Raw genomic sequence first — 13,776 nt, 5'->3', positions numbered from 1 at the left:
GAAGTTGATACTGTGTTTGGAAATCACTTTTTAGATGGGAGCTACAGGAGTTTATCATGTTTTGTATTATACAGTTACCAGCCTCTATGTTGTTGGAGACAAAAAGCTCAAGTGCCACATATAGCATCAGAGAAAAAAGGCATGTTTTTGACATTTTCCTTTCTTCTATACCTTTTAAAATATATATATATCCATTTAAACCTCTCAATTGTCTTGACATAAAAGTAGTCCAAATGGTGACACACCGGAACAGGTTGCACAAGGAGGCCCCATCCCTGCAGGCATTCAAGGCCAGGCTGGATCTGGCTCTGGGCAGCCTGGTCTGCTGGTTGGAGACCCTGCACATAGCCAGGGCTTGGAACTGGGTGATTATTGAGGTCCTTTTTAACCCAGGCAATTCTATGATTCTATGAAGATTCTATGAAATGGGAAAAGAGTTATGGCCACTGTCTTTATTCATGTATCATTTGTTTAAAGCAAGCTAGGCTCTAAGGATCCTGCTGTTTCTTTGGTGCTTCTACATGGTAGACTACAAATTAGACAAAATTATCTTTGAACAACATTGTTTTCTTTGAGAAAACCTCTCACCAAATGTGCACAGAAAGCACTTTTTTATTTTCTCTTGGAAGTACAATATGTCTTGTGGGAAAAGGAGACTGGCAGCACTAAGCTGATAATACTAATAGGCTATTTGGAATTATTGATTTTGAGAGTAAGAACTTTATGGAAGATTATGCCATTTTCTCTTGATGCAGATGCAATTATTGATTAACTGTGATTATATTTGATTTAGAATTGTTCTATGATTCTATATGGTGTCATGATTAGATGTGGACTATTTTCTATGAGATAACCTTTGGAAAGGAGTTCATCAGTTGGGTGAAGGAATGCACTGGATGCCCTTATTTCCTGATGCTGCAAATGCAGTCTGTTTTCTGGGTTGTCTTAGAATCATGGAATCATTTTGGTTGAATAAGACCATGAAGGCCATCAAGTCCAACTAATCATCACCATCCCCACTAACCACATCCCTAAACCACATCTTATCATTCCCACTAGCAGAGATCAGTGGAATTTCCAATACAGAGGGAAAGAAGTTTGCAAAATGCTTCTGATTTACTGTGGCCATTGTGTTTTAAATCAGACTTGGTGGCAACTTTTTGAGTATCATTGAATCATGGCGTCATAAATGGCCTGGATTGAAAAGGACCACAACGCTCATCCAGTTTCAACGCCCCTGCTATGTACAGGATCGCCAACCACCAGACCAGGCTGCCCAGTCCCTGGGAAAGGATTGTATTTTTCTTGCTACCAGCTGCATGCCATAAACAATTAATACATGACTAAAGCTGGAATATTTGGTGAAGAGTGAAACATTTTCTGATTTTGCACACTTTGGAAATCTCAAAGCAAGTCTTGACCAAGAAATATACAGATCTCTTCCAGTGAAGCATTTTGTACTGGAGCCTGTACCAGAGCTCAAAGACTTGTGCATTTCTGTGTGATTTTTTTTGCAATTAAGCGTAATTAATTTAATTTCACACAATGTTCAGAGAAAAAATTATGAATATTTTGGTAAACTTGACGTGCTTTCAGCATACATTATATAACCAAACTCAAGGATTTTGAAGTAGCATCTAGTTCGTATTTAATGTCATTAGTCTCAGCTAGGCATACTTCTAGTGTTAGAACTTTTCCTTTTTTTCCTCCTTGCTGGCTGCCTTTCAGTGGAGAAAAGTTAGGTTTTAGTTATATGTATCAGGCATGCAGAACTATCATTTGCTTTTCTGGAGACATTTTTGCAGATAACAAAGTATTAGGGTAATTTATGTAATGTAGTTAATACAAGTTGCTACATTTATGTCAGTAGCTTAATTTTAAAATGGGGGTCATCATAGTACAAAGAATCATTGAATCATTCAGGTTGGAAAAGGCCACTAAGAGTATCCAGTCCAACCATCAACCCATCACCACCATGATCCTATCAAAGAGTGAAATGCATCCTGCTCACAGCTTGATATTCAGTGTTGAAATGATTTCTCAGTGGTGTGTCAGTGTGTAGATGTTTCCTTGGTGTGTGGCTGTGATAAACTGCTTATTAAATGTGTTAGAAAAATGAGGGTCAGCCTTGGGGTGGGCATGTAGCGTCCCTAGGGATGTGGTGGTGGACACACCAGTGGGAAGCCAATCCCCTTCCTAATCCCCTTTTCCCTTGAGGGGTATAACACAGTGTGGCTGCATGCTGAGCCCATGGGGAGCCACAGTGGGAGCACTGGAATTGCCAGAGCTGAGGGGCATCTGCAGCTCAAAATGTGCCCTTAGGGAGAAATTCAAGCAACGTGGGCAGCTTTCAGTTTTGCCTTTTGGTTAGTGTGCCAACAGACCCAACAGCAAGGGAGAATAACTAAATAAGGAGCTCCTCAGAGAGCCCATTCTAAGAGCGCTGTTCCTGAGGTCCTAAAAAATAGGAAATCTGGACCTTGGCCATCACCCCACAGTGGGTCACAGTGGCTGGAAGAAAACCTGAGCAAGGTGCTATACAAGAACTAACAGAGGCATACTTGCACACAGTTTCACATTTGCAGTCAGAGGCAGCAATACCACAATATAGTTCTTATTTCTGTTTTGCTAAGGTTTGCTATTTGCAATCTTTACCATGCCCTAAATTAAAATCATATTTCTTTAAACCAAGGCCAGCCAGTCTGATCTTTTTTCCAAATATCATATTTTTACCCAAATGATCTTTAGCTTTTGCAACACTGCATTGCAAGCAACCCAAGGCTAGTGGTAGTAAGGCTGTCAGCTGTCATTAGAGCTAAAAACAAGAACAAATAAACAAAAAATCATTTTTGTGCGAGAGATACTGTGCTTCTATTTATGTATAGAATTGCATGCTTGATTGAAACCTTTTGTCTTTTTATTTTATTTTTTCCCCCATTGTTTTGAAAATGTCGATGCCATGTTTGCCTGTAGGGCTGGCAGGAGAAGGAGAGAGGTACATGTGCCACGGGGCATCCTCATAGTCACTCTCCTACCATGAGGCTGTCACTTTACCCATGTGCTGGCGAGTCTGCATTCACATCAGTAACACTTTCCTCAATTTTCCCTGGGGAATAATGTCACTACCATGTGCTATTTTTAACCCCTTTTTGCTTTTCCTCCTCATGCTTTCACATGAAGGCATTCTATGTGTTGATTTTAAGGTGGTCCTTTCTGGGAATGAACTGCTCTTCTTGCAGTTGATTCTTCTGGCTTGGTTTTACTGGAGACATTTCCTTCAGCCTAGAATTCCTCCATATTAAAGGACTACTGGGTTTCTGTGATGGCCTCAAGCGTGCCATGAGTTTGGTTGTTAGCTACAAGGTCTTGGGTGGCTGTGAAGAAGGGATGCAGAATTGCCAGTCCAGTGTCTCAGCTCTACTTGTGTCAGTTGAAAAGCAATCTCTAGCTCATGATGGGTACCAGTATGCACTGCAGGAGAAAGGAGCCCTGTCTTAAAAGCATCCCTTTTCCATATAGGAGCTGATGGGGACTACTGGCGCCTTCTCAACCCAGGGGAATACATGGTCAGTGTGAAAGCAGAAGGCTACACCACTGCCACCAAGAACTGTGAAGTGGGCTACGACATGGGAGCTACCCGCTGTGACTTCACCATCTCCAAAACCAACCTGGCGAGGATCAAGGAAATCATGAGGAAATTTGGGAAGCAGCCCATCAGCCTGTCCCTGCGGCGGCTCCGGCAGCGGGCTCGGCAGTGGAGGCAGCGCAGATAGAGCCCGGTTCCTTCAACATCAGCCCAGCTGTAGCAGTAGTGAGAGTTGCATAGCCCATCCCTTCGTACGCATTTCCCTGTCTGAGGCCTTTCTGTTAGTGGAGCTGGATGTGGGTTTGTCAATGTGGCGAAAAAACTGGAAGCAAAGATTGGTTCGAGCTGAAGTGAAATAAGCCCTGGTGTGTGTTGGGGGGGAGAGGTGGGAAGAATGAAAAGGTGTTTCAAGTTAAAATGAAATGTCTTGGGTGGGGTGTTTTTTTTTGCCTGTGGATTATTTAATCCTATGTAAATCTGTTTTCGTTAAGAATAGCAAAGGGAAAAAAAAGGATACTTGTAAATCAGTAATACTTTTGACTGGGGGGCGGGGGGAGGGAAAGATGTTGCTAAAGCATAAAATTGATATATTTTTGCTATTCAAAAAAGTTACGACAACCTTTAAATTTTATTCCTGCGCAGGAGAAAAGCTGAGAGGGCACAGCTTCTGCTGAACATCATTAAAATAGGTCCAAATTTTGGTCTCCCTTTCCATGTAAATCCACATTTTGACAAGCATTGTAATCTCCAGGGAAAAAACTATCCTGAAACGAATAACCCATCTCAGCTTTTCTGTTTTGGCATTCAAGAATGCTTGGTGACCCCAGAACTTAGTGCCCAGTGTTTTCTGTTTTCAAGGTTGTGTTTTTTACTCTGAACTACAGCTAACAAAAAGGGCGCTGGGTAAGGACTGCTGCAGCCACTGCACCTCCTCTCTGATGCAGGAAAAAGACTTGAAATGAAGCTTTCCTTGTGGATGCAAGCTTGGGCGTGGGCAAAATCCACTGACAGCATCTTTCTTCTTGATTCTGGCCTGCCTGTAAGCACCTTTGTGCTCACGCACACCTCACAGTGCTGTCTCCCACAGCGTGGCAGGGATTCGCCTTCCTCCACACGGTCTGTTTGTCTTGCCACTACAGCTGCTGCTTTCCTGGCCTCACCGCTCTGAGAGCTGGACTTGTGCTTTATTATTGGCTTTTAAGTAACAAAGTTGTACAGCAGAATGGGTTTGAGGTTTGGGAAAGATGCTGATCGGGTCTTGGAAAGAATGAACTAAATAAACACTGGTCAAGCCATCAGCTGGTGGAAATCAACTTTGCTCTGTTAGGTTCAATGCTGTGACCTTGGCTGTATCAAAAGAAGGGCCAGCTGTACCTTCTTAGTCAGTCATAAGCCTGTGGATAAATAAACATCTCTAGTATGCATGGTTGTGAGGCCACAGTGTGCACTTCCACATAGAGTTTTATTTAGAACCTTTTAATTGCCATTACAGTGCTTGCCTATACTGATGTGATTCTTGGAAAAGATGTTCACCCAACCCTTATCCAAGACCGAAGAGGAATAAACTGTGAGTGGAGAACTTACTGTAAGAATATCATGTGCCATCTGTACTACATCTATTTTTATTTTCTCAGCAAAGGATCTTGAAAACACAAAAGGCAAAATAAGGCAGAGTGAATAATATAATAATGAACCCTTGCAAAATAAACAGCCCTGTTCTTAAATTTCGTAGACAATTTCAGCCTATCCTTGTTCTGCAAATACCATTGAACAGCAATCTGTGTGACAGCAAGGGAACAAAGAAGAGAGCAGAGTGCAGACATAATTCTCTACAACTGAAATTATGGAACTCCAGCTCCATTGCCAGCACTGTTTGAACTGAATCATAGGGCCAAACAAATAATCAAATCGCTATATTAGCATTTTGAATTGCGTATTACTAATGCCATTCTATTTACCACTTTTTCAACATTCTGTAGTCTATTTATTTGCTTTGAACAGCAAATGTAATGGCACAGTTGTCAAGAAGGGTTTTTTAGCAGCTGAGATGTCATTCTATTCTTGGGCAGTGATGAGAAGTATTTGAGGAATATTGGAGCAGTGACAGCACATCAGTACTCCTGCTAATTTGGCTCATTCATTGGCATGCATAGGTTTTGCCACCACAACAATTTTCCAGGTTTTCTGTGTTATGATCTTATCAAGGTCTTTAGGTTGGTTCTCTATGGAGTCCTGTGAAGTCTCAGCCATCTTGCTGGGGGTGGAGGTCTGAACAGTCATACAGGGAGTGGAGCAGCCACATTTGAGTCACTGATAGCTGGACCGAAGGTAGAAACCAGTAGTTGGACAGTCATAGTCCAGGCAGGTCAGTTCTTTCTACTTTGAAATAACATACTTTACAAACCTAAAGGTCCTCATGCTCTGCTCACAGGTATGAGGTTATCTCAGTCATCAGATATTTTTATTCAAGGAGAGGCTCTGATAAGAAATTCTTTGATATTTGTGAGCTAAAAGTAAATGGCTCCTGGTTGCTAAGACCTCAGTACCACCAGATGCTGGAGATGGTGGCCTTGGTGCTCTATGCTGGAGGTGGCCATGTTCGCATGTACCCAGCACAGCAGCACTATGACTAAGGCAGATGACCTCACACTGCTTTGGTCCAGGCATTACTAAGTAAATGGCCTAATAGCCATCAAATGCACTCATCAGTGCAATTTTTGCTTTATTTTCAGCACTTTTAGACCAAACACTCCAGTTCAAAAGGAGTAACTTCAGAGGTGTGAACATCTCATGCTGAGACAGGATGCTTATGCCTGCCCTAAATACAGTAATACCAAAAGGAAGTGTGCCCTAGTTATTGCTATAGTTATGCACTTGAGAGCTAAATATTCACTTAAATACGTGGTACTGCTATTTAATCTCTATGTAGATCCAACAACAACCCAATAAAGGCAGTATTTTACAGTTGTCTATCTTTTCCATGTCTTTAGTACAGCTATTCTTTTTCTAAATTCTTTGGTTTTCATCTCATTTGCTTTTACTGTTGTAGGAAAAAGAAAAAATGCAACCCTGCAGAAGCATCAAGAAATAAAACTGGAGGATAGATACACTCCTTCTATAATTACGGATCCATTTTAACAGATGCTTACATGGGGACTGCCGAGCTTTGATCATTCCTGATATAAACATAAGGTTAAATAAAATAAGGTTAAAACAGGACATATTCCATTCTCCTTGATAATACCAGCCATCAGTCATCTGCTCCCATGCAGAGGCCCTGCAATCACAAAATGCAGCTTGAGCCCACTGCTTTGAGTAACTGTGCTATGTCATCCAGTTACTTATTTGTAAATCCTTGTAATGATCTGTAATGATCATAATTTCTATCATACTGTGTCTGTTTTTCTCATCCATCTTAGTTACTACAAGTATGCAAACCTCTGGAAGACAAAGCTCATTGTCTGCAAATCAGCTTGGGAATGCTGAAGCCAATTATACTGTATCTACTAAATCTGTACCTACTTACACATTTTGGGATGGATCTACTGAATTGCGGTAATTTCTAACTCAAATTTAATCAGAAAACTGTTAGGATTATCCTATTGTGCTTTTGAGTGTGAGGCTGAACTCTGTGTGGATAAAAGACGCTGATAAAAATGAACGCAAACGATGTTATTGAGGATGCTGCAGAAGAAATGCAATTTTTTTCATGGGATGTTTTATGCCTGCTGTGTATTTTTAGTTTCTCTCACCTTCTTTCCCCTCCTTGATCCATGTATAGTTGTTTTCCCTCTGACTTCAGCTCATTATTTTTCACTCTACCTTCAGCTCATATTTTCAGTGAATCTGGGACATTTTACCAAAGTATGGATTGTTGCTGTCAGTAACAGAGTTACACAACCAGATTTACTTTCATCATCCTGCAGTGGGTGCTTGACCTTTCTGAGAAACAAGTGAACAAAGGTGGGTTAACATGGGGTGGAGTACAAGTGGTTCCACACCAACACCTTTCCTTAATTAAACCTTTAAGATTGGCATATAAATGCCCAAGTTTGGAGTGAGAAGTGACTCTCTATTGTTTACTTTTCTAATGGTCTCCACATGAATTCACTCATCAGCCAGGTGTGAACAAGTATACAAGCCTGTGCCAATAGCATAGGCTGGGGCAGCATCATCTCTTGTAGCTGTGTATTTTTGGGCTGGACAGACAGCTATGTGTATGACTATGGCTATCCAACAACAGGGCAAAGAAGCCCTATTTCTTACTAAGAAGGTATGACTCACATCTTTTTCCTTTCTCACTGTTGCACACGTGGAGAGTGGGGAAGTGATTTTTATGGTTGATTTCACCAGTAATCTTAGTTCCACTCTTACATATGTGTGTCGTTTAGTTCTCTTCATTAAGATTTGTACCAGCCTTTAATGCAACATATGATTGTTTTTAGGCTTCAGGTGATTAACTTGTAGTTGGTGAAGGTCCTTATTCCAACATTTCCTCAATTTTCCAAGCTTAAATCACATCTGTAGGTGTAGCCTAACGTGCTTACTCATCTTTAATTTCTTTCTAAAGGTCATTTAGCTTGAGATGACATTTTTGTATTTCACTGTGACACTTTAATAAGATTTTTGAGCAGCAGAATTTATGGTCAGTGAAGCCATCATGGTGAATGTGCCTGGAACAGTGAGTCAGTAAATAACCATTCCCTGCCATCTCTATCTCTATACAGTTTGTAGTGCCTGCTTACGTCGAGGTGGGACTTGCAAACTCAGCAAGTTTACATTCAGATTTCTAGGACAACTTGTTCATGAGTTTTTGTGGTAGCTCCTCTGTCCTCTTGACCCATCAAGCTATGGAGTTTTTTTTTCCTTCCCTGTGGAGATTCGGATTTCTTCTTCACATTACATTCTTTAATGGTGCACTCCCACTGACTCCATGCTCCTTGCTTAGCAGGCAGCAAAAGAACAGCTTTATGCTTTTCATGAATTTCCAAGGGGCTCCCTGGATGACTTTTGACATATCGTTTCAACTCATTGTTAGCTGAAAAGAACATACTTATCAACAAAAACGCCAAGAACAGAACTTTATAATGCTTATGAAATGGACACCCATCCCCACCAGCCAGGCTCACATACACTGCTCTCAAAGTATGGCAGTGTACAGCAAAGGAGCATAGCACCTTTTTTACCATTGCCTACATCTTTAGCCCAATACTATTCCAGAAGACAATGAATATTCAGTGAGATTAATTTTTCTGGTTATCTACATACATGCATGTAAAGAAAAAAGCTGGAGAGTTGATAAACAGCAAGTATTAAAAAAATGTGATGAAGTGATAGATCCAGGTCAGCAAAAAAGGTATATGGAAGAGAATATATCCAGACCTGAGGTTATACAGGATGCTGCTTCAAGCATGGCAGCATGTTATGTGCCCAGGCAGTGGGAGCCCAGTGTGGGCTCCCTTGTGATAACCTCTCAATCTAAAAATGACATAGGGGATAGGCTCTTTCTGGAGAATGAGATTAAAAACTAACAAAAAACCCACTTTTCTTCACAAGAAACAAAACAAGCAAAAGACTTCCTCTGCATATTTACTGATGGTAACACCAAAATGTGGCTATGGAAAGAAAGATTTCTCTCTTAATTCAGTTTATTTCCATTCCCGATGTCTGGGATTTCTCTATTCTGAAATATTGGTGCTTTTTAGAGCTATCATTTAGCAACTATTCCCTCCTATTATCGTATGCAGTTATATCAATCGTCTGATATTTTAATTTTTTTCATCATTAACTCTTACTTAATTTGCAGCAGCTGCTTTCCAGAATTCAATATACCACTTATGTCAAAACCACAATCACTCTCATTAACTCAACACTACCCTAAGAGCAACAGAAAAGAGCACTCAGGATAAACCACCAGTTAAAGATCTAACAAAGTCCAGCCAGCCTTATTGGCAGCAAGCAAAGATGAAAAATGGAATTACTTTTCATGCTTTAGGTATGACAGAAATTCAATACCTGGGTTAATAAGGATCAATGACAGCAGAATCTCACTTGAATAGACCAGAGGGATTTAAATTTGAGATCTATTTCTTACCACAAATAACCTGGATCTGATTACATGGCTTCAGGTGTTGTTGGTTTTTGTTAATGTGAAGGGCTTTAAAATCACATTCTTATTTATTACTGTGCTCTGAGACCTATAATTGGCAGGTGAATGGAGTCATTACTCTGGTTGTCTCCATGCTGCAGCTTTAAGGCAGCTCACTTCAAGTGGCTTCAAGGCTGGATCAGGCCCTCAGAAGCAGAACTTACAGATTTACAGTATAACCTGGAAAGGGATGGAAATGGAAAAACAGCCTTCATGTCTATGTTTATCTTGTATCTGCCCAAATGCAAAAGCTTGTTTTCACATCTTTGGCAATTAACAGCATCTAGTGCTGCTCTAATAAACATAATGCTTCCTGGCAATGTTACGGCACCCCTCTGCTTGCACTGAGGGTCAGCAGCTCCATCAGAAGTAGTAAGCTATGGCACTTTAAATCTTAAAATATGTTGGTTGAGTGTTTAAACTTGAGGTATTCTTGTATGTTACTAAAATTTTTGCTGTAATATTTTATTGCACGCTTAATGCCATTTTTGCTCTAAAATGTCACCAGGGAGAAATGTAATGAATCTGAGTCACTTGGAATGTACTGATACATGTACTGATGATGGTACTGCATTGTCAATAACTGTGCAACCTTCAGCATTAGGTAATGTGCAGAACATACATGACTTGGAGGAAGTCCAGCAGTGAAAAATCAGTTTCTCACTAATGAAAGTGTTCATAACATTAATTGATGAATTTTCTCCTCGGCTTTGGCAGCAATCTATCATTCCTAAAGCAGCATGGGCCTCCTGAGAGTGCTTTTCAGATTATCACTCTCCTCAGATGTATTATTCGTTGTTTGACTGTTGGATGATTTGTTGTTAGACTGAAATTCAAATGTAATAGGTGGTTGAGGATGGGGGTCACCTGGCTGTTTGTTTGGGGGCTCACTGGCATTAACTCTGGAGACAATGAAGAACAAGAGTCTCCCAGTCTCTGAAAAAGTCTCAGTAATGCTGAATGAGATGAGATGCTTCTTCTCACCTCTTTTGTTCATACTGGTTTTCTCTAAAATGATTCCTGCTCCTGACTTTTCACATAGTCTGCTTTTGACAAACCAAACCAGGGCTCCATCTGACTCCCAGAGTGCTGAATGCTTGGCCCATGCCAGGCACAGGCACAGATCTAAATTACCCCTGTTCCTCAATTGAGAATCTAGGGAGAAGATATGAGTTTCTAGAAAGAAATTATAGAAGTAGCATAGACTGCTGAAATAATCAATTCTAAATTTGAAATAAAACAAACGTATAATACTAGGGGAAAAAGATTAAGTCTTGATAGGGGAGAAGAAGCAAATAAGGTTGTTAGAAACAGTAGAGTAGAAATGCATCTCTTATGGCCCATGACAATACTGGTATGTGTATTTATGTGCTGTTGTGTGGGTATGTAGCATACACTTCATATGCTTACTTGCAGTAGACAGAAAAAATTATGAGGACAAGGAGCCCTCGGGGGGCATCAGTGCTACAGAGCTGCCAATTGCTTGACGTTAGGAAAGCCAAACTGTACAGATGTAGCCTCATTATAGTAACAATCAGAGCAGAGTGTGGGAGGCTGTAGTATTTATCAGCTTTCCTGATTATGTCTCATTGAATTTGTTTCAGTGATCAAGCTGTAGCCTAACAACTCAAGATGTAAAATAATGGTTTCACCATCGCTCCCACTCTTTAAAATGGGAAAAAGCTGCTGAAGACAACCCAAGGTCTCCTGTGAGTTCTGCATTTGAAAATGCTGTCTTGAAATATTTAGTATCTTGGCCAGGCTTTTAATTTAGTCAGGTTGTAAGGAGGCTTTAGGGCAGCAAAGAGAACAAATATGGGTTGAAGCCATCCCAAACCTACTGGCATCAAGATAAAATTGCCCAGATGCTTTTTTGCTGCATTTACTTTCTTATCATGGCTCCCGGTCTTGGCTTGTGAAGAGCTTTTGGTTTTATCTGATTCCCAGTGCAAAGTATGTTGATTTTCTGTAGTATAAGAACTTGTGACCCAACACCGCTTGAGTATCTGTGAAAGGTTCCACATGTTGTGGGTGCTCCTGTAAATGCACTACTAAGAGATAACACATAACTTGGGTTCTGGTCAAGTGCTGCCAACATTTCACCAGATAGAGACAGGTGTGCTGGAAATCTCCCTGACCAACCTCAGGTGTTTTGGTTTGGTTTGTTGTTGCTAAATTTCTAGGCTTGGGAGTTGAAAAGGAAAGCCCCAGATCAGATGTCTGCAAGCTGGAGAAACCATGGTCAAATACCACTGTCCTCAATTATGTTTTTTCTTGTAATTTCATCATTTTTAAGCTGAACTCACAACTTTGCATGAGCCAGAATAAAAATTTCAAGACATTGGCTCAATAGTGTTGTGAGGATACTTTGCTTTTCACTTGCTGCTTCATAGAATCACAGAATGGCTTGGGTTGGAAGGGACCCCAGGAATCAGGTTCCAACCTTCCTACTACAGGCAGGGCCGCCAACCTCCAGAGACTTCCTAAGACTGCTGCTTCTTACACGAGTTCTATCTTTATCATTAATTCTGTTCCTGGGAAATCAATTTGATGACCTCTTTATTAACCCATAGCCCCTCTCTCCTTCCTCCCCCTCTAAGCTGTGACCCCAGTACTTCAAGCAGCAAGCAGGATGGGCCCATAAGCCAGGTCACTGCTGAAAATTGCTGCATTTAAGTGAAAGAAGGTTTTGCAAAGTTGCTTTGCTTCAAGAAGGAGAAAAGAATAGCTGCAGAGCCCCAACAGAGGCAGGTGGCATTGCAAGGGAATGTGGGGGCTGAGATGGATAACTGGCACATCCAGTATTGTACACTTATGAGTTGTAGACTAAGTTCAGCAGTACCTGCCTCTGTCAACTAGTCCTTGCTGATTTGTAATGGTGCGGATGACAGCAAGAGAAACAGTGTGAGGGGCACACCAAGAAAAAGGATAAACAAGGAAAAGCCTGAAAGGAGCACACTGGCATCATGCTGATGACAAATATCCCAGAGGAAGAAGAGGTGAGAGGAAGGAGATTTAGGAGTGAGGAAAAGCTTTCTTGATTTTCATTCCTCCTGTGCCCAGGCAAATGGTGCTTTTTGTACAGATAAACTGAGAGGAGTCTCCAGTGCTTATCTCTGTCAAGTTTTCTTTTGTGAATGCCAAGTGGAAGGGGAGGGAATGTTGGCAGCAGTGTTAAGAGCAGAGTTTGGTTAATTGCCTTTGCCTTTGGAATAACATAGCACAGTTTTCAAACTTTAATAGTAGCGTTTATCTGAATGTTACAAGCAAATGCATTTTGAAAAAGTTAGGAGACTCATTCTGAAACAGTGCTGTAATTCTGGATTAGAAGTTTCCCAGAAGCAATCCTAAGTAGAAGCCTTCCTAAGCTTAGAGGTTCCTTGAAATAGCCCATATGTACACACATGTCTTACAATGGGGCAAAAAAACCCACCCAAAGTCAGGTAGTCCACTGGAATGCAGTGGGCACCATGTGAAGTGCTGTAAGCAAACCAGTTTGAAAGGTGCCCCATTGCATTTCAGAGTCTGAGTGTGTGCTGTAAGCAGCACTGCTTGTGCCCCACCACCCCAGCCCAATGTATCTGAAGTGTATTGCTTTGGTGACTCAACAGCTCCTTAAAGCTGTGAACTAGCAAGGGACCATTTATAAACAGCAAACAGGGCTCAATTCAATCAGCTGCTCACAACAGAGAGTTTGAACAGCTTTGCATATGCAGCCAACACAGATAATTTTAATGTGAAAATTATAGCAAATACACAATCATTTTAATAGGATGATTAAGAGCTGCGGGCTCCTGGGGAAAGCACTTCAGCAATGCGTGCACCTGCATCTATTAAAGGAGGCAAAACATACATGCTAATAAGCAATATCTCATCAGCCCACGGGCATGTTGTAGCATGGAGCAGGTGAAGATGAGATGGAAGAGGAAACTCAGAATAGGGGCAAAGTACCAAAAGTCTTGAGCTTAAAGCAAAGCTTACCAGGGTGATGATCTCAGGTGGGATGAGGATGCTTGGTGCAATGTGTGAGTCTGGAAGCTGT

General features: G+C 41.1%; 1 protein-coding gene across 1 annotated transcript in view; it reads left to right on the top strand.

Moving 5' to 3' along the window:
• The window catches only part of CPXM2 (carboxypeptidase X, M14 family member 2), a 61,056-nt gene extending 54,500 nt beyond the window's left edge, over positions 1-6,556 (top strand). The window contains exon 13 of the mRNA XM_015867589.2: positions 3,520-6,556. Within this exon, the coding sequence (XP_015723075.1) occupies positions 3,520-3,773 (254 nt within the window). The 3' untranslated portion in view covers positions 3,774-6,556. The remainder of the gene's footprint in view (positions 1-3,519) is intronic.
• The last annotated feature ends 7,220 nt before the right edge of the window (positions 6,557-13,776 follow it).

The sequence above is a fragment of the Coturnix japonica genome, chromosome 6, assembly GCF_001577835.2.
Source record: "Coturnix japonica isolate 7356 chromosome 6, Coturnix japonica 2.1, whole genome shotgun sequence".
In the NCBI taxonomy this organism is placed as follows: Eukaryota; Metazoa; Chordata; class Aves; order Galliformes; family Phasianidae; genus Coturnix; species Coturnix japonica.
This window is presented reverse-complemented; position numbering and strand designations above follow the sequence as displayed.